Source organism: Centropristis striata, chromosome 14 (assembly GCF_030273125.1).
Source record: "Centropristis striata isolate RG_2023a ecotype Rhode Island chromosome 14, C.striata_1.0, whole genome shotgun sequence".
Classification (NCBI taxonomy): domain Eukaryota; kingdom Metazoa; phylum Chordata; class Actinopteri; order Perciformes; family Serranidae; genus Centropristis; species Centropristis striata.
The window spans coordinates 33,908,477-33,927,241 of NC_081530.1; the positions used below are offsets into that span (position 1 = coordinate 33,908,477).

At 38.8% G+C, this 18,765-nt stretch overlaps 3 protein-coding genes across 3 annotated transcripts; 1 reads left to right on the plus strand and 2 right to left on the minus strand.

Moving 5' to 3' along the window:
• Positions 1 to 716: 716 nt before the first annotated feature.
• Positions 717 to 6,520, minus strand: LOC131984795 (zinc finger protein 420-like). The gene is made up of 3 exons (XM_059349771.1): positions 6,406 to 6,520; positions 5,386 to 5,519; positions 717 to 4,737 (listed from the first exon to the last, which is right to left on the minus strand). The coding sequence occupies exons 2-3, from the start codon at positions 5,486 to 5,488 to the stop codon at positions 1,709 to 1,711; spliced, it is 3,132 nt and encodes a 1,043-aa protein (XP_059205754.1). The 5' UTR covers positions 5,489 to 5,519; positions 6,406 to 6,520; the 3' UTR covers positions 717 to 1,708.
• A 561-nt stretch (positions 6,521 to 7,081) lies between these two features.
• On the minus strand, positions 7,082 to 9,902 carry LOC131984387 (zinc finger and SCAN domain-containing protein 5C-like). Its single transcript, XM_059349231.1, has 2 exons — positions 9,500 to 9,902; positions 7,082 to 8,469 (listed from the first exon to the last, which is right to left on the minus strand). The coding sequence occupies exons 1-2, from the start codon at positions 9,900 to 9,902 to the stop codon at positions 7,739 to 7,741; spliced, it is 1,134 nt and encodes a 377-aa protein (XP_059205214.1). The 3' UTR covers positions 7,082 to 7,738.
• Positions 9,903 to 10,716: 814 nt separating this feature from the next.
• On the plus strand, positions 10,717 to 17,133 carry LOC131984796 (zinc finger protein 420-like). The gene is made up of 3 exons (XM_059349772.1): positions 10,717 to 10,938; positions 11,079 to 11,193; positions 13,094 to 17,133. The coding sequence occupies exons 1-3, from the start codon at positions 10,900 to 10,902 to the stop codon at positions 16,060 to 16,062; spliced, it is 3,123 nt and encodes a 1,040-aa protein (XP_059205755.1). The 5' UTR covers positions 10,717 to 10,899; the 3' UTR covers positions 16,063 to 17,133.
• Positions 17,134 to 18,765: the final 1,632 nt, after the last annotated feature.

Sequence of the window (18,765 nt, forward strand, 5' to 3'; positions counted from 1 at the left end):
GTCTAATGTGCATATAGTGCATGCATACAAGTGAAAAGTTTTCTAATTTTTTATTGAAATTAATGGAGCCAAATGCTTTTGCAGCAGTCAGCACCCCCTGCTGGAATTTTGATAAAATGCAGCTTAAGGCACTTCCTGGTTTGCCTCATTGCTTAGACCTGGAGGTTGCCGCCTGGTATGATGAGGATTGACTCTCTTTAGGAGCCTCCAGTGATCATTCAAGGAACTGCAGTTTTTGGCATTTTCAGCTCTGCAGGTTGCAGCTTCATCTATTTCTTTACATCGCTGTAGATACAAACAGAACAGTAACACTAATGCAGCAATGTGCGTAAAAAAACTGTTTTACAGTTTTAATCACTCGTGACAAACAAGCTGCTTCAACCCGGGGTCATAAGATTGGTGCCGACTCTGCAGATCTTTTAGAGAATCACAGCCAGGACTCAGTCTAAACACTGCAGAACAATGGACACAAAGCCACCAGAAACAGGAATATCTGTTAACCCACAAGACAATTTGTAAAGAATCACAAAGTCAAAGTCCAGAGAAACAGACTGTCAGTGTAGCAAATTATGTAAAAGGAATATAATGTAGAAAGACTCCCTTGTTACCCCTTTGGAGAGATCAAATCATATCACTGCTTCATGACGTTACAACGTAAAAACCAAACACTGTGTTTCCTGCTGTCAGCTTCCCTCTAAAGTTCTGGCTTCAAACTCCATGAGGCCAGTTCATGTTTGATGATGATAGGTAAGTAAAACCTGAGATAAGGTCAAATATATTAAGGACAATCATCTGGAAAACATTCAGAATTCTTCATTGAACAGGATTGGGGTTTGAAAGTAGTTATTGTGATTTGTTTGGGTTCAAAAGTTGATCCAGAAAGTCAAAGTAAATAAATATATATCAGGTCATAAAGGTGAGGTTGTGCTGAAAAGAATAATACCAACATGGCATGGTAAACATTTTAAAGTTTATACACAGGCAGAATGAAAAGGATTCAGAAAACAGACAAAATAGACCAAAACTCAAGAGTTAAACGATATGATAATAAATATACCATTATAAATACAAATTCAACTGCTTAAATAGGATATGATTTAATCAGCAATAACTACACTGTAGAGTTGTGATATAACTAATTAAACAAACATACTTACAGCTAATATTCTATTTATAACTCCTGTTGAACTTTTTAGTGTTTCTTAGCCTCTTTTTTTGTTCTGTGCGATATATCAAAGAGTTACTGCAAACAGGAGTCAAATGCCAATAAAGTTGATTCTGATTCGACTTCAAAAACACAAAGGCACTTAGTTTTCTGTCATTGATTCACAAATTCCCCTAAAAATGTATCTGTCTGTGTTCCTCTGCCCAACAAACAGCACAGATTTGCTAAAACTTCACTGACAAACAGAAGGTAAACACAAGACTTCTGTGGTAAAATAAAATAAAATAAAATAAATGAGTACAGACAATAAAGTAAAACAGCACTGACAGTCCACAGTTAGTCTGCTATAAAAGAGACCAATAATTCATACTTCAGATCAACAAATATATATGCAGTTTTTTTTTGTAAGATGCACTTATTTATTCATAAAAACGTACCATTGCACATTAATGTGTGCAGCACTGCAGCATTTCTGAACAACTTTTTATTCAAATATAATTTGTTGTTTACTTGTTAGCAATTTTAAACTTCACATCTTGCAGTTTAATGTGAATCGTCCTTCCAATCATGGCTGTCATCAGTCTCAGGTTCAGAAGAGTCTCCAGTCTGGTCTTCAGTATCTGGATCAGAGTTTCTTTGTGGTTTTGGTCTTCCACAGTCCTCTCCATCAGATTCTGTTTTCATCTGTTCAGTTGAGCTGCTGGCTGGAGGCTCTGTCTCTCTGTTCTCCTGAGTTTGAGGTTGATGAAGCTGTGAGGACTGACCACCAATACATTTATGCATTTTCACCTCATGAGATGAGGCAAAACTTTGGTCACACATGTTGCAACTGTACGTTTTCTCTCCTGTATGATTTCTAAAGTGTTTCTTCAGAGTTCTACTTTCCATGAAGCCTTTCCCACACACTGAGCAGCTGAAAGGTTTCTCCTCTGCATGGATCAACACATGTCTCTTCAGATGTCCACTGGTGTCAAATCGCTTACCACAATCAGAGCAGCTGAATGGTTTCTCTCCTGTGTGAGTTCTCAGGTGTGTCTGTAAACTTCCATTCTGTGAGAAGGATTTCTCACAAACTGAGCAGCTGAAAGGTTTCTCTCCTGTATGAGCTCTCAGGTGCATCTTTAAATTTGACTTGCGGTCGAATCGTTTCTCACACATAGAACAGCTAAACGGTTTCTCTTCTGCATGGATGACCATGTGTCTCTGCAGATTTCCACTAGTGCGAAATCTTTTCCCACACTGAGAGCAACTGAATGGTTTCTCTCCTGTGTGATTCCGCAAGTGTATCTTCAGAATTCTACTTTCAATGAACCCTTTGCCACACACTGTGCAACTGAAAGGTTTTTTCTCTGCATGTATTAACACGTGTCTTTGCAGGTGCCCGCTTGTGCCAAATCTTTTCCCACATTCAGAGCAGCTGAAAGGTTTCTCTCCCGTGTGGCTCATCATGTGTCTCTGTAAACTTCCACTTTGTGTAAACGATTTATTACAAAGTGAGCAGCTGAAAGGTTTCTCTCCTGTATGAGTCCTCATGTGTATCTTAAGATTTGCCTTGCGGTAAAATCTTTTCCCACACTCAGAGCAGCTTAGTGGTTTCTCACCAGCACCACATCTAAAATCATCCACAGGGACTTCATCATTTTTCGGAGAGTTTAAACCCAAATGAGGGTCTTTGGTCTCCTTCAAATCAACACTATCAGCTGTGTCAGTTTCAGAAGATTCTCCAATCTGGTCTTCAGTATTCGATTGTAAATGTGTATCTGGATCAGAGTTCCTGTCTGGTTCTGGTCTTCTATAGTCCACTCCATCAGCTTCTGTTTTGATCTGTTCAGTTGAGCTGCTGGCTGGAGGCTCTGTCTCTCTGTTCTCAGTTTGAGTTTGAAGCTGTGAGGACTGACCATCAACACATTTATGAGTTTTACACTGAAGAGGCCAAATGAACATTTTGTTACAAACACTGCAGCTAATTTGTTTCTCTGCTGTGTGGATGAACATATGTTGTGTCAAATCTTCCTCGACTGTGAAACCTTTGCCACAAACTGAGCACGTATAAGGTTTCTCTGCTGTATGAGTTCTCATGTGTTTCTTTAATTTACTGCCTTGAATGAAACTTTTACCACACTCTGAGCAACTATACGGTTTCTCTCCTGTATGAACTCTCATGTGTATGGTCATCTTACTTTGTTGAATGAAACCTTTACCGCAAGTGGAGCAACTATATGGTTTCTCTTCTGCATGAGTTCTCATGTGTCTCTTCATTTGGCTGTTATGAATGAAGCCTTTATGACACACTGTGCAGCTGAGAGGTGTCGCTCCTCCATGGACCGCCATGTGTTGTGACAAGTGAACCTTCTGTTTGAAGCTTTGCTCACACACTGAGCAGCTGAACGGTTTCTCTCCTGTGTGGATGCTCATGTGTCTCTGTAAACACCCACTCTGTGTAAATGATTTGTTACAAACTGAGCAGCTAAAAGGTTTCTCTCCTGTGTGAGTTCTCATGTGTCTTTTCAGTTGTCCACCGGTGCCAAATCTTTTTTCACACTCGGAACAGCTAAATGCTTTCTCACCTCTAAACTCACTGGCAGGGACTTTATTGTTCAGAGAGTTTAAACTTGACTGAGGTTCTCTGGTGTCCTCCCAATCGTCACAACTGACTTCAATCTCAGCTACAAAAGGGTCTCTAGTGTCGTCTTCAGAATCAGGTTGTAAATGTGTACCTGAATCAGAGTTCCTGTCTGGTTCTGATCCTCCACAGTCCTCTCCATCAGCTTCTGTTTTTATGTGTTCATTTGTGCTGCTGGCTGGAGGCTCTGGCTTCTCCAACACTTTGTCAAAAGCACTGCCGTTAAAGCGTTTCTCTACGTGTTTTGCTTTACCGCACACTGAACAACTGAAAGATATTTCTCCTGTGTGAGTTTTTAAGTGAATCTTAGTGAAACCATTACCACAGTCAGGGCAGCTTGACAGTTTCTTCCTTGTGTGGATTCTCATGTGTTTCTGTAAACTTCCACTCTGAGTAAAAGATTTATTACAAACTGAGCAGCTGAACGGTTTCTCTCCTGTGTGAGTTATCATGTGTCTCTTCAGATCTGCCTTGCGGCCGAATCCTTTCCCACACTCGGAGCAGCTGAATGGTCTCTCTCTGGCAGAACCTTCATCATTCTTCAGATAAATTAAAACTGACTGAGGTTCTCTGGTCTCTTTCAATTCACCATCACTGACTTCAGTCTCAGAAGAGTCTGGAGCCTTGAAGTCAGTTTCTGGTTGTAAATCTGGATTTAGATCATAGTTCCTGTCTGGTTCTGGTCCTCCACAGTCCTCTCTATCAGCATCTGTTTCCATCTGTTCAGTTTGTGTTTGATGAAGCTGTGAGGACTGAGGTTTCTCTTCATCTTCTTCACTCTTCACAGGGACAGGAAGAAGCTGCTCTCCCTGCTGACTGCTCCAAGGTTCCTCCTGTTCCTCTTTAATGTGTGGGGGCTCTGGCTCCTCCTGGTCCTGGTCCAGACTGCAGCTCCTCTCCGGCTGCTGTTGTTCACCAACAATCACTTTCTGGACATCTGAGGGTAGATCTGAAACACAGACACACAGTTATTAATGTATATTTGGACATAAACAACTTGAACTTTAAGTATTTCTAGCTTTTGTTTGTCTTAAATGAATAAGTACATATTCAGGGGTATTTAACAATTGTTTAGAGAAAACAGAATATTTGGAGACATGACCATGGACTCTGGGGATTTGTTATGGACATGGGACTTATTTTTGGACATCATGGGGTGTGTCTTATGGCTTCACAGTCCAAATTTTTCTGTTTCAATGGTGTCATTTGGAGTCACCCTTTAATGCCTGAATCCATATAATTCCAATTCTGCTGCTTCATTTTGAGTTAATGCTGGGGAGAAAGGAAGTTACTGTTTTAATTAGTAATGTGGGGTCATATCTACTTCAAGGAAAACAAAGCCGAATAAAGACACAGAGTGGTGGACGCTCTCAGGACACATTTAGTGCCTGCAGCAGCTTGGATTCAGCATCAACCCCAGCAGCAGCAGCAGGTTGATCCTGGACCGCTGTGTGCTGCCGTTACTCAGGTTAAACCAAGTTTATTCAAGCTGCTACAGCGGCTAAAGTAAAGCAGTTTTAGCAGCGGGGAGTCGGATCGTTTTACTTGTTTTTCTCACGATATTTGGCAATGCTGTCCCCAAAAATCTTCAACTCACCTTGATGAGTGAACCAGTGTGAGGACGTGTGCTCGCTGTCTTCCTCCTCCTTCAAAACAACTTCCTCTTTGAATGCCGAATCAAACTTTTGTCTGAGGTCCATCCTCCTCCTGCAGATCTCCCCCGGCCTGAATCTGAGAAAACACAAAGATACATGTGATGTAGAAACCTGTAAGTTCACACGGGGAAACATTCCAATGTCAAAACATACGAACTTCAACCAAAATGTGAATATTTGGATTTGAATAAATAAAGAAGAAAAACAAAGAAGAAATAAAAAAAACAACCATTTTACTTAATACTATGTTTACTATGCTATCTATCTATTATTTAGCAAGCGATCTAACCGTAAATATCACAGGTTATGTGAGAAATAAAATGGTTTGACCTGGAAGATTTCACTTCTCTGGAAAATGAGGAGAAATACTCATAATAATCTATGTTAACTGATCTTAAAAACAATTTTGAGGCAGGTTAGTCTGCTCCTGTTGAGACTGTGTGAACTATGAAGTCTAAGATATCTTTGGTTTGTTAGGATATTTTGGTGGAACAAACTGTGGCGTCAGCCGGTCTGACTCAGCTGCTCAACTCTAATAATTTCCCTTCACTAGAATCTGTTTCAGTTTAGTCAAATTATTATATTTTAATGGAAGTAATTGTACTTTAACTTGAGTAAACGTCTTCAGTACTCTGCCCAGTGAACCTCTGCATCGTAAATGTCCAAATAATCTTCATATTATTAATAATACTATTATTAATACAGCGCTACAGTGTGTGGATCTAATCTATTACAGGGGAGCAGAACAGCGGCTATTCTACCCGCTCCTGTTCATCCTGCTGATCATTCGCCTTCAATATTATCGAAATAATATCAAAAACTAAATTAAATCAACGTTTATTTACGTTTTGAAGATCCGCGGAGAAGAAAGAACATGTTAGCAGGAGCTAGCTGCTAGCGGCTAACGCAAGCTTAACAACATTAGCAGGAAACGTGTTTCTGGCGGCAGAAAGAAAACAAACCTGCTCTTTGTAGTTTAGTTTCAGCTTTTCAAACCACATCCAGCAGTTTGTGGTGTCGCTATTTCTTTATAAAACTAAACACTGGAGTCTTTTACTGATCCGTCCTCAGCACGGATCACATACTAAACATTAGTTCCGGGGGCGGAAGGAATACGGGGCGGACCGGCTACTTCCGGCCGATTGAAAATGTATTTTGGCTTTTTTTGTCATTAAAATAAATCTTTTAATGCGTTTTTTGTCGCTAAAATCAAATACATTAATGTAATTAAATATTAAGATATTAGTTTAGTAATAAAACGAATTAATTAAGTTGCACAATAAGCGTAATAATTTAGTAAAATTAATTAAAGAAAAAGAAAACAAATGAAATAAATAATAATTATTATTATAATTATTATTATTAATAATAATAATAATAATAATAATAATAAGAGATGGAAATAAACTGATGTGGATAAAAATCATCAATCAACTTTTTTTTTGCATGTTTACATTTTAAATAACACCTTACTGTTAATCAGTTACAGTGATGACTTTTTAAATCTTTCATTTCTGTCACAGTGAATATTTGTTTTTGTACATTATTCACTTTTTTATTGTTTATATATATATATATATATATTAAAACTTTTAAGCAACTTTTAAAATATAGTATTTTTTAAATAAAAATAAATCATTTTATAATATATATATTTGATTTAATAAAATTAAAACAAACTGTACCTGCACAGAAGTAAAGAAATTAGTACAGAAAAAAGGTAAAAAATAATAGAAATATGAATGAGATGTTTATAAAAAATAAATAAGATGAGAAATAAAAAAACATCCACCATCATAGCAGAATCAAAACATGACTGACAGGACCAGCTTTTTATAAGTTAAATGTTAAAAACATACACTAACCAATAATTATCAATATTTCTTCAAACACTGATCAAAGTCTGAATGTTCTTGATGCTCATTTTTTCTTATACAAAATACAAAATAATGCAATTTTTTAAGCAGTCCAATGTAAATATTTATATCCATCAGAGCAGAGTTGTTGACCTGCTACCACCACAAAAAAATATCTATGTTGGTCTCAGAGGGTTAAATAGAGCAAACGTGTCCTCTTTTATTTTAAGGAAACAGATTTAAAAAGCTTGAAGTTTCATTTTTATTTTATGAAAACAAATAAAACAAACTTAATATGCAAAAACAAGTGTTTCATCAGCAGCAAACTGCTCAGTTAACAAAACTGTTTTTGGTATTAAAGTACAAACATTGGTTAAACTCCTTAATAAACCATCACAAACTGCATTTATATAAGTATTCAGTGACAATCAATCACACATCAGTTGGAGCTGAAAGACGAAGACAAACAACAGTCTATCTGGTGGATTTTAAGCTGATGACACCAGAAGAACTTGCTGTTACAAACGCTGCAGCTGAATCGTTTCTCTGCCTGGTGGGTTTTCAGGTGTTTGCGTAAACTTGGTTTCCGTGCAAAAGACTGTTTACAAACTGAACAGACGAACGGTTTCTCTCCTGTGTGAGTGCTCATGTGGTACTGCAGAGTTTCCTTACGGGGAAATCTTTTCCCGCACTCAGAGCAGCCAAACAGTTTCTCACAAGTACTAAACCTCAGATCACTGACAGGGACTTCATCAGTTCTCACAGAGTTTGAAGCTGACTGAGGTTCTCTGGTCTCCTTCCAATCAGCACTGTCATCAGTGTCTGGCTCAGGAGAGGCTCCAGTCTTGTGATCTGGATCAGAGTTCCTGTCTGGTTCTGATCCACCAGCTTCTGTTTCCATCTGTCCAGTTTGTGTTTGATGAAGCTGTGAGGACTGAGATTTCTCTTCATCTTCTTCACTCTTCACAGGGACAGGAGTGAATGTGAACTTGGTGATATCAGCCTCCTCCAGCCCCTGAAGCTGCTCTCCCTGCTGACTGGTCCGAGGTTCCTCCTGTTCCTCTTTAATGTGTGGGGGTTCTGGCTCCTCCTGGTCCTGGTCCAGACTGGAGCTCCTCTGCTGCTGCTCCTCTTTAACAACAACCACTCTCTGGAAATGTGACGGTAGAACTGAAACACAGGTGAATATTAATATCAAGTGGAACAAACAGGTGTCAGTTTATTACATCAAGCTTACAGGTTTTTTAAGGGGAGACAGCAGGTCAACAGTAAACGGCATATAGAATAAATAATCAAATTATATATTTAAATCTAATAGTTTTGGCTAGAAATGGACATTTTGTTAGTGTTTCATCCCATAGTTTAGTTCAGTCTAAAAGTTGTCGTGAAATATTCTGAATTTCAGGATTCTAACTGCTGTTTTATGTCTGTATCAACTTTTGTCAAGTCAAGTCAACTTTATTAGATAGAACATATAAATGTAAAAACATATAAACAAGCAAGAAGACATCGACTAAAGGACAGTGGCAATCTGGGAGATGTAAACAGTATAAATAATTTAAATATGACGGTATGAACAGATTAATGCTATAAATATGGCGAACAGTATCAGGATGGCAAAATGGCACAGTATAAACATAAATATGTCAGTATAAACAGAATTATTAGTATAAATATAAATATGGCAGTACAAACAGAATGAATAGTATAAATATACATTTGGCAGTATAAACAGAATTTACAGTCTTCTTAAAATAGATTCTTTCTGGTTTTAATACGATCAGATAAAACACTTTGTTGTTTTATTCTAAGTGAAATATTAAATTTTAGTTATTAAAGTACTGTTTCTGTTCAAAAACAATAAACAAAAGAACTTTCTCTTCATAAAGTTCCATCTTCACTGCAATGAGAGCGTTAGAAGTCAATGCCGCTGTAAAAACTACATCTCCCATGAGGCTTTGCTGGCGCTGCTCTGTGTGAGACTCATGGGAGTTGTAGTCGTTAGCTGCTAACAACGTATTTATCGCTGAATATGACTTTCAATCGTGATTTTTTTTCCACATGTGTCTGTCCGGTCCTACAGTGGACTCCAGTGTGTCTCAGACTGTGGACACTAAACTACTGAAAAAGTTTCCGTTTAGTGAGAAACGTTGATTATTAGCATTAGCATTAGCATGTGTCCGTGTTGCTCCGGACTGACCTGTTCTGTGCAGCCGGACTTGGGGCTTCAGCACGGCATCGAGCAGCCTCCTCTGGCGGCAGATCTCCCGCTCTGACCGCTCCACTCTGTCTTCGTACTCCGCCACGGTTTCCTCCAACAGACCGACGATCTCCTCCGCAGCCGCCGTTAGCCGCTCGGTGAGCAGCGCTCTCAGCGCCGCTTCTTCTCCTGCTTCCAGCCGCAGCAGGACGTCTTCAGCGGCGGCGGTGATCCGCTCACGGACCGACACCCGCAGCAGCTGCACGGCGCACATCCTGCTGCTTTCTGCGGACAAACAGAGCCAGCGGGGCCGCAGACGGACCAGCAGCAGGAGGACTGAGGTCAGGAGTTCCGCCTCGACGACAACAAAGCGGCGGAGGGAACAGCGCCCCCTGCTGGTCATGTTTCCAAAATAAAATCAGTCAGAAACAGCACATAGAAAACACTGGACTCAACTTTTCGTCACACTGTTAAAATAATCGCCTAAGTCATTTTTTTTTTGCCTAAATCATCTCCTCATGACGCCGGCCACCTATGGTAAAATCACCTACACCCACAGTTGATCAGATCATGTGATTTTACCCCTTAAAGATAATGGCCTATGTCAAGTGTGTGACTTAAGCGGATTTATTATGCCTAAGTCAAAACAAAATGTGACTTAGGCAATTTTTTGAACATGCCTTTCTGACTTAAGCAAGATATGGTAACACTTTATTTTGAAGGTGTCTACATAAGAGTGACATGAGCGTGTCATAAACATGACATGGGATGTGTCATGAACATTAATGACACTTTGAAGTAACATTAATGCTCATGATACTTGTCATGTCATGTTTCCTTGTATTTATATTTATATTTTTATTGTCTCTTGCACTCTCTAATGCACATTTATACTAGTTTTTAAACTTTATTCTATTCTATTTTATTTTATTGTATTAGTGTTGTGCTGCTGCTGAAAGTGCAATTTGCTGAGGGAACCTAAATAAAGTCTATCTATCTATCTATCTATCTATCTATCTATCTATCTATCTATCTATCTATCTATCTATCTATCTATCTACTTACTTTCGCCTTTCCACATTTTTGGGCCTTTGCGCTACCCGTACTTCAGAGCCAGCCCTTCTCTACAGGAGGTAAATACTTTCAGTGAATAATATGCTATTTTAATAATTGAGCATGTTTTCTTCGTAAATCACTGACTGAATAAGTGTGTATATAAGTTGTTCTAACTGATGCTCTCGGGTTGTGACGCTATATAATGATTTGTAAGAGTTTTAACGTTGTTTATTGTAGACGGAGCAGAGATGCTAATGTTTACTATGTGATCCGTGCTGAGGACGGAGCAGTAGAAGACTCCAGTGTTTAGTTCATAAAAGAATAGCGACATCACAAACTGCTGGATGTGGTTTGAAAAGCTGAAACTAAACTACAAAGAGCAGGTTTGTTTTCTTTCTGCCGCCGGAAACACGTTTCCTGCTAATGTTGCTAAGCTAGCGTTAGCAGCTAGCTGCTGCTAACATGTTCTTTCTTCTCCTGGACTTTAAGAACCTTGTTGTAAGTTTTTTTTTTGTTTTCTCAGATACAGGCCGGGGGACAACTGAGGAGGATGGACCTCATACGGAACTTTAGTTTGAAAATCAAAGAGGAAGTTGTTTTAAAGGAGGAGGAGGAGGAGGACTGTCTGATTCATCAAGGTGAGCTGACGGTTTATACTTACATTTAGAATAAAGTTTATAAGATGGCATCAATTTTTATGAATTTTCATGAAACTACAAATCAAGATTAGAGTGTCAGCAAAGACTGAAATGTAATTAAGTAGCTCTAAGTTTCTTCTTTTACTCCACTACATCTCAGAGGTAAATATTGCACTTTTAACTGCACTATTCATTTAGAAAACAAAATATAATCATTACATTACATTACATTACATGTCATTTAGCTGACATTTTTGTCCAAAGCGACTTACAATAAGCGCATTCAACCTGAAGGATCTAGCCTTAGACCACAGGAATCAAGTAAGTACATAACTTTAAGAGCCAACTGTAATGGCTACAGGAGTGCTTTACGTTGAAGAAGAGAAGAAGAAGAGCATTTAAAAAAATTTTTTTAAAGGTTTTTTAGGTGACCATGACTTAACCGAGGTATTGCTGGAAGAGGTAGGTCAGTTGGTTGTCTAAATCAGCTAATTCCTATTTAGATTTAGTAGCTTTGTGGGGCTTTAAAAAATATTTTTTAAATATTTTTATTAATTTCAACACATACAAGAACAGTTTAACTCAGAGATGCTCTTACGGTTACGCTTGTTTAAAATTATATTTCTATCATGTCAGATGATTCACATCATACAAAAGCACGTAACATATACAAATTATATCTCCTCTTCTATATTAGAAAATAAGATTTGCAACATTTCTAGTGTAGACCAAGCAGCATTTAAAATAAATACAGAAGAAAATAACATTAGACAAGTGCAATAAGAGTCAATCACCAAATAAAAACCCCCCAGTAATAATAGTAGTAATAATAAAAATAATAATGATATAAAAAATAATTAACTACATTGAAAAAGGTGACTAGAGCTTTGACATTTTCTGTGTTACTCTTTGGGGCTTTTATTTAGAAAAACAGCCTCTGTGTTTCCTGTTAAGACACTGTCACCTCCCAGGCTTTTATTCTACTAATTTACTCATTGTTTCGAGTACAACTACCATAAACTGGTTTTGTGTAAACAAAAAAAATAAAAACAACTAGGTCCATCCCAAGACTATTGTAAATATCCAGTTGCAATTGTGGGCTTTTATTTTGAAGGCCTGGCTCCGCCTTTTCTGGTTGCTACAGTGATTAGAGAGAAGGGAGGGGCACACAATATCTAACAGCTGAGAAAGGTCATTTATTGGAGATTGCACCTCTCAAACTACTCCAGAGTCCACAGAACAAAATATTAATAGTTTGATCAGAAAAAAAAGTCTCTGCTGCAGGCTTTGATTTAGGTTTCATGTCTGTAGTTCAAAAAAATATGTGAGTTAGATGGCAGATTAGAAACCTTTTTTAAATTAGTTTCTGTGGGACAGTCGGTTCGAGTTGCCAACCAAGAGACCAATTTGTTTTGTCTGTCATAATAGCTGCACTAAAACCTAACCTGTGTGCAATAAAAAAGCTTTTTACACTGAAATGAATGTTGGGGTTTGCCAATGAGGAGCTTTTTGGCTGCCTCAGCGACTTCTGCCAGGGATTTGGTCAAGCCTTCCCCTGAATCCTCAAACTTTGCCTCCTCCTCAGAGGCCATGAAAGTCGGATTGAGGAGTTCACCCTCACTACACGTTTAGGTTTAGGTCCATCAGGCCGTTCCTCCCAGTCAAACCCCTCAAAGTCTTCATGGTCAGTCCATTCACTTCCCATGCCAGCTCTAGTTTTTTACCCACCAAAGAGATGAATTTATTATCTTGAAATGTTGCATTATATTGTATGATGAACTTTGGGAAGGCAAGGTAAACCAGATGATGTCAATTTATTAAATTATCAGAGTAGGTATAGCTAATAAGCAAAGTATTGTCAAGAGTCATATTAATGGCTGTTTGTTTGTTTGTGTTTCAGCTTTACCTTCAGATGTCCAGAGAGTTATTGTGGGTGAAGAACAGCAGCAGGAGAGAAGCTCCAGACTGGACCAGGAACAGGACCAAGACCGGGAGGATCCAGAGCCCCCACACATTAAAGAGGAACAGGAGGAACCTCAGACCAGTCAGGAGGGAGAGCAGCTTCAGGGGCTGGAGGAGGCTGATATCACCAAGTTCACATTCACTCCTGTCCCTGTGAAGAGTGAAGAAGATGAAGAGAAACCTCAGTCCTCACAGCTTCATCAAACACAAACTGAACACATGGAAACAGAAGCTGATGGAGAGGACTGTGGAGGACCAGAACCAGACAGGAACTCTGATCCAGATCCACATTTACAACCTGACACTGACGAAGACACTGGAGACTCTTCTGAGCCTGAGACTGATGTCGATGATGATATGAAGGAGACCAGAGAACCTCAGTCAGGTTTAAACTTTTTGAAAGACGATGAAGTTCCTGTCAATGATTCGAGACAGAGTGCTGATGAGAAACCTTTTAGTTGCTCTGTGTGTGGGAAAAGATTTGGTCGCAAGACAGACTTGAAGAGACACATGATAACTCATTCAGGACTGAAACCTTTCAGCTGCTCAGTCTGTAAGAAATCTTTTACACAAAGCGGTTGTTTACACAGACACATGAACGTCCACACAGGAGTGAAACCATTCAGTTGTTCAGTTTGTAAGACATCTTTTGGGCAGAGTAGCCATTTACAGTTACATATGAGAATCCACACAGGAGAGAAACTTTTCAGCTGCTCTGAGTGTGGGAAAAGATTTCGCCGCAAGACTGATCTGAAGAAACACACGAGTACTCATACAGGAGAGAAACCTTACAGCTGCTCAGTCTGTACACAGACTTTCACACAGAGTGGAAGTTTACGGACACACATGAGAATCCACACTGGAGAAAAACCATTCAGGTGCTCATTTTGTGTTAAAGGATTTCATGACAAGTCCAACTTAGTTAAACACATGAGAATTCACACGGGAGAGAAACCATACAGCTGCAGCGTTTGTAACAAAAGATTCACTTGGTATAAACTGCTCAGAAATCATAAATGTGTTGGTGATCAGTCCTCACAGCTTCATCAGAGTCAAACTGAGGAGAACAGAGAGACAGAGCATCCAGGCAGCAGCTCAGCTGAACAGATGGAAAGAGAAGCTGATGGAGAGGACTATGGAGGACCAGAACCCGACAGAGACTTAATTTTTCCAGATCCAAATGTACATTTACAATCGGATAATGAAGACCAGACTGGAGGCTCCTTCAAACCTGAGACTGATGACGGTGGTGATTGGAGGGAGACCAGAGAACCTCAAGCAGGTTTAAACTCTCTGAATAATGACAAAGTCCCTGTCACTGATTTCAGATGTAGTCCTGGTGGTAAACCATTTGTTTGCGCTGAGTGTGGGCAAATATTTAGTCGGAAAAACGAGCTGAAGAGACACATAATAATTCATACAAGAGAGAAACCTTTCAGCTGCTCAGTCTGTCATAAGTCTTTTACTCAGAGTGGATGTTTACAGAGACACATAAATATCCATACAGGTAAGAAACCATTCAGCTGTCCAGTTTGTAATCAATCATTTGTGCAAAGTGGGTATTTACAGTTGCATATGAGAAGCCACACAGGAGAGAAACCTTTTATCTGCTCTGAGTGTGGTAAAAAGTTTTGTCGCAAGACGCATTTAAAGAGACACACAAGCTCTCATACAGGAGAGAAACCTTATAGCTGCTCTGTGTGCGTGAAAAAATTTAGCCGCAAGACAGATCTGAACAGGCATATGAGCTCTCATGCAAGAGAAAAACCATTCAGCTGCTCAGTTTGCAAACAGACCTTTACACAGAGTGGAAGTTTACAGACGCACATAAGAATCCACACAGGAGAGAAACCATTCAGCTGCTCATTTTGTGGTAAAAGATTCCATGATAAGTCCAACTTGGTCCAACATGTAAGAATTCACACCGGAGAGAAACCATACAGCTGCACTGTTTGTCACAAAAGATTCACTTGGTATAAACTGCTCAGAAACCATCAATGTGTTGGTCGACAGTCCTCACAGCTTCATCAGAGTAAAACTGAACAGATGGAAACAGAAGCTGATGGAGAGGACTGTGGAGGACCAGAACCAGGCAGGAACTCTGATCCAGATCTACGTATAACGCCTGACATTTCTGATAAGACTCGACCGTCTTCTGAACCTGAGACTGATGACAGTGCTGATTGGAAGGAGACCAGAGAACCTCAGTCAGGTTCAAACTCTCTGAAAAATGAAAATGGCCTTTCAAGTGATTCAAGATTTGATACTGTTGACAAACCATTTAGCTGCTCTGAGTGTGGGAAAAACTTTGGCCGCAATGGAAGTCTGAAAATACATATGATAACTCACACAGGAGAGAAACCATTCAGCTGCTCGGTTTGTAACAAAACTTTTACTCAGAGTGGGAGTTTGCAGAGACACATGAGCATCCATACAGGAGAGAAACCTTTCAAATGCTCAGTGTGTGGGAAAAGATTTAGAGAGAAAGTAAAAATGACACAACACATGGTGATCCACACCAGGGAGAAACCATCAAGTTGCTCAGAGTGTGGGAAAATATTTGTCAACAGTGATCTTCTAAAGAGACACATGATCATCCACACGGGACAGAAACGTTTCAGCTGCAGTGTTTGTGACAAAATGTTCAACTGGCCTCATCAGCTCAATACCCACAAATGTGTTGGTGGTCAGTCCTCACAGCTTCAACAAACTCGCAGCAGCTCAACTGAACAGACGGAAACAGAAGCTGATGGAGAGGACTGTGGAGGACCAGAACCAGACAGGAACTCTGATCCAGATCCACATTTAGAAGCTGGAGACTCCTTTGTAGCTGAGATTGAAGTTAGTGTTGATGATTGGGAGGAGACAAGAGAACCTCAGTCAGGTTTAAACATACAAGTTGTATGACACGTTGGAACAATGAGCAACTAGAAGAACCATTGACGTGATGAGAGGACTGTGGAGGACCAGAACCAGAAAGGAACTCAGATCCAGATACACATTTACAATCAGATATTGATAAGTTTGGTTTGTACCAAAAGCATTTCCTTCAAGTGGTTATTAATAAATGATTGTGTGTGTAGGTGTATTTTTACATATATAAAATGGAATTATTAGTTTATTTTCTCATGTGTGTTTTAACTCGTTTGTTTATGAACTTTATCCAGTTTTATGTGTCTTCACTTTGTTCTGATGGTTGTAAATGTCCTTTTTATACTGGACTGCTTATTAAAAAGTTATTATTATGATAATGTATTTTTGCTATGAAATGTCAGACTTTGATTGGTTATTGTGAAAACTTTGATAATATTTGCTTTTATATTTTGAGAACATTTAATATTATGAAACAAACATTTAAGTCATGAATACAAATCAACATCTCAACTTTATTCACAGGATTCATCTGTTTTTTACTGAATCCTTTTATGTTTTTTGAATAGTTATTGATGGTTTGGATGTTAAACTTTATGATTGTTGACTCTTCTGTAAACATTTTTCAGAATCATAGAACACAAACAATTTGAAAAGTTTTGTAAAAAGACTGACTGAGCACATTGAGTGGATGCTGATGAGACAGATGTTGACCTGTTCAGGTTCTTGTGTTCCTTTTCTGAGAGCTTTGTGGCTTTCAAGGTGTGGGGCCAGGTTAAGAGTTTTTTAATAAATTAACTGTATGTCAGAGAAAATTTGACATTTTCTAAATTATCTTTTTATGGTGAGGTTAGTAGAGGAGCTTCAGGCAGGTTTTGCTAAAGCTTTAAAGTTTGTTGGAGATCTTTTTGATGTGTTTTTAAAAGTTAATGTTACATCGAACCTCTGGAACGCATGTTTCCATTAAAAGATTGTCAATCTTTCTTCTTGTTAAAGTTTCTGGTAAAAAAAAAAAGGGACCTAAACTTGTGTGAAATGTTGATATTTGTGTCAGAATCTCTTTATGCTACATGTGTCATTTAAAATAAAGCGTTTGCACTAACCAGATTCTGTTAAAAACATTAAATTCTGCTCCTCAGAGACACTGAAGACATGATTGATTCTGCTGAGACCAACGGTCACGTGACAAATATTCACAGAGAATCTGTTCACACAGAGCTGAGAGGAGAGGACAGGGAGACTGTTTACACACGGCAGAGAGGAGAGGAGAGGCTGTATAAGTAGGGCCATAAATGTAAATGAATAGAATTATTTTTAACTAATTGCTTACATTTTTTTAATTTTTATATATAACTTTGGGTAAATTTAATGACATATTCATTTATTTATCGGCTAATTTATTTATTTATTATTTTTGATTGTCGCAGTAGTGTGTAGGGACAGTGAGTGGAAGTAGCCGGTCCGCCCCGTATTCCTTCAATTCCTAATCAAAGTCAGAAACATGAAATGTTTTTTTGATAGTTTGAACATTAAAGTCAGACTGAGCTTCATCACTTTAACTGTTTTTAACATCCATCGCTTAGACCTGAAGATGATCCATGAAATCATTTGTTTAGTTCTGATCAGGCAGCAACCTTAAGTGCCTTAAGTTGCATTCTACCAAAAAGCCCAACAGGGGGTGCTGACGGCGGCTGCAGAAGCATTTCTGTCCATTCATTTCAATACAAAATGAGAAAACTTCTCACTTGATTTATTACCTCAGAATTTTTTATAGGAAAACACTATGGTCTCAATCACTAGTAAAATTTTTTTTCTTCAAGACAATTTGATGTTAATAGTGTAAATAATGGTTCCATTTAGAAGAAAACAGAAGATAAAGAATCGTATGATTTGGGGCGTGGCTACCTTTGATTGACAGGTCACTAGCAAGGCGAGCCGTCATCAGGAGAGAAGAAAAGCAAGTTATATATGAAGTTATATAGATATAACAAAAAAGGACGTTTAGCGGTTTGGTCTCATAACTTTGACCCTTTCACTGTATTTTCACTTAATGACAGTTTATTTGAACATTTTGTTCAGTAAAAATGTCTTGTTCAGCGTTTGGTTGAACTAACAGACACTCCAAGGAGTCGCTGTTCAGTTTTCTTAGGTTAGTTTGTTTGTTTTTTGCCAAAACTAACATCCCAGTTAATGCTAACATGAATTAGCAGCAGCTTCTCTCAGTCAGGTTGAGGTGTAGAGAGGCTGTAGTCAGTGATCAGATCCCTCTCCTCCTCCACAGTCCAGATATGGTCTGCTCCCTGTATCAGAAATAAGATGACAACGAGTGTACTGCTGAACTTGATGCCTCAAACAGGCCACAAACCAATGGGTGCCGTCCATTATTTATATACAGTCTATGATTCTGATGTGTAAACCGGAGCTGAATCATCAGGATCAGTGTCACAGCGCCCCCCGGGGGTCAGGAGGCTCGCTGCGTGTGCTGCATGAACAGAACCGGTCCAGTTCAGACTGCGAAGAAACATCCAGACTCAAAACCTCAAACCACTCCCCAAATAATAATGATAATAATAATAATAATAATAATAACAATAACAATAATAATAATAATAACCAAGTCTGAAGGAAAAAAGCCACAAAATGTCAAATAAAAACAAACATTTGTCAGAGGAGCTGCATGTGACGACGTTGATGTCGTAATGAATAATAATACATTGGATTTATATCAAATCAATCAAA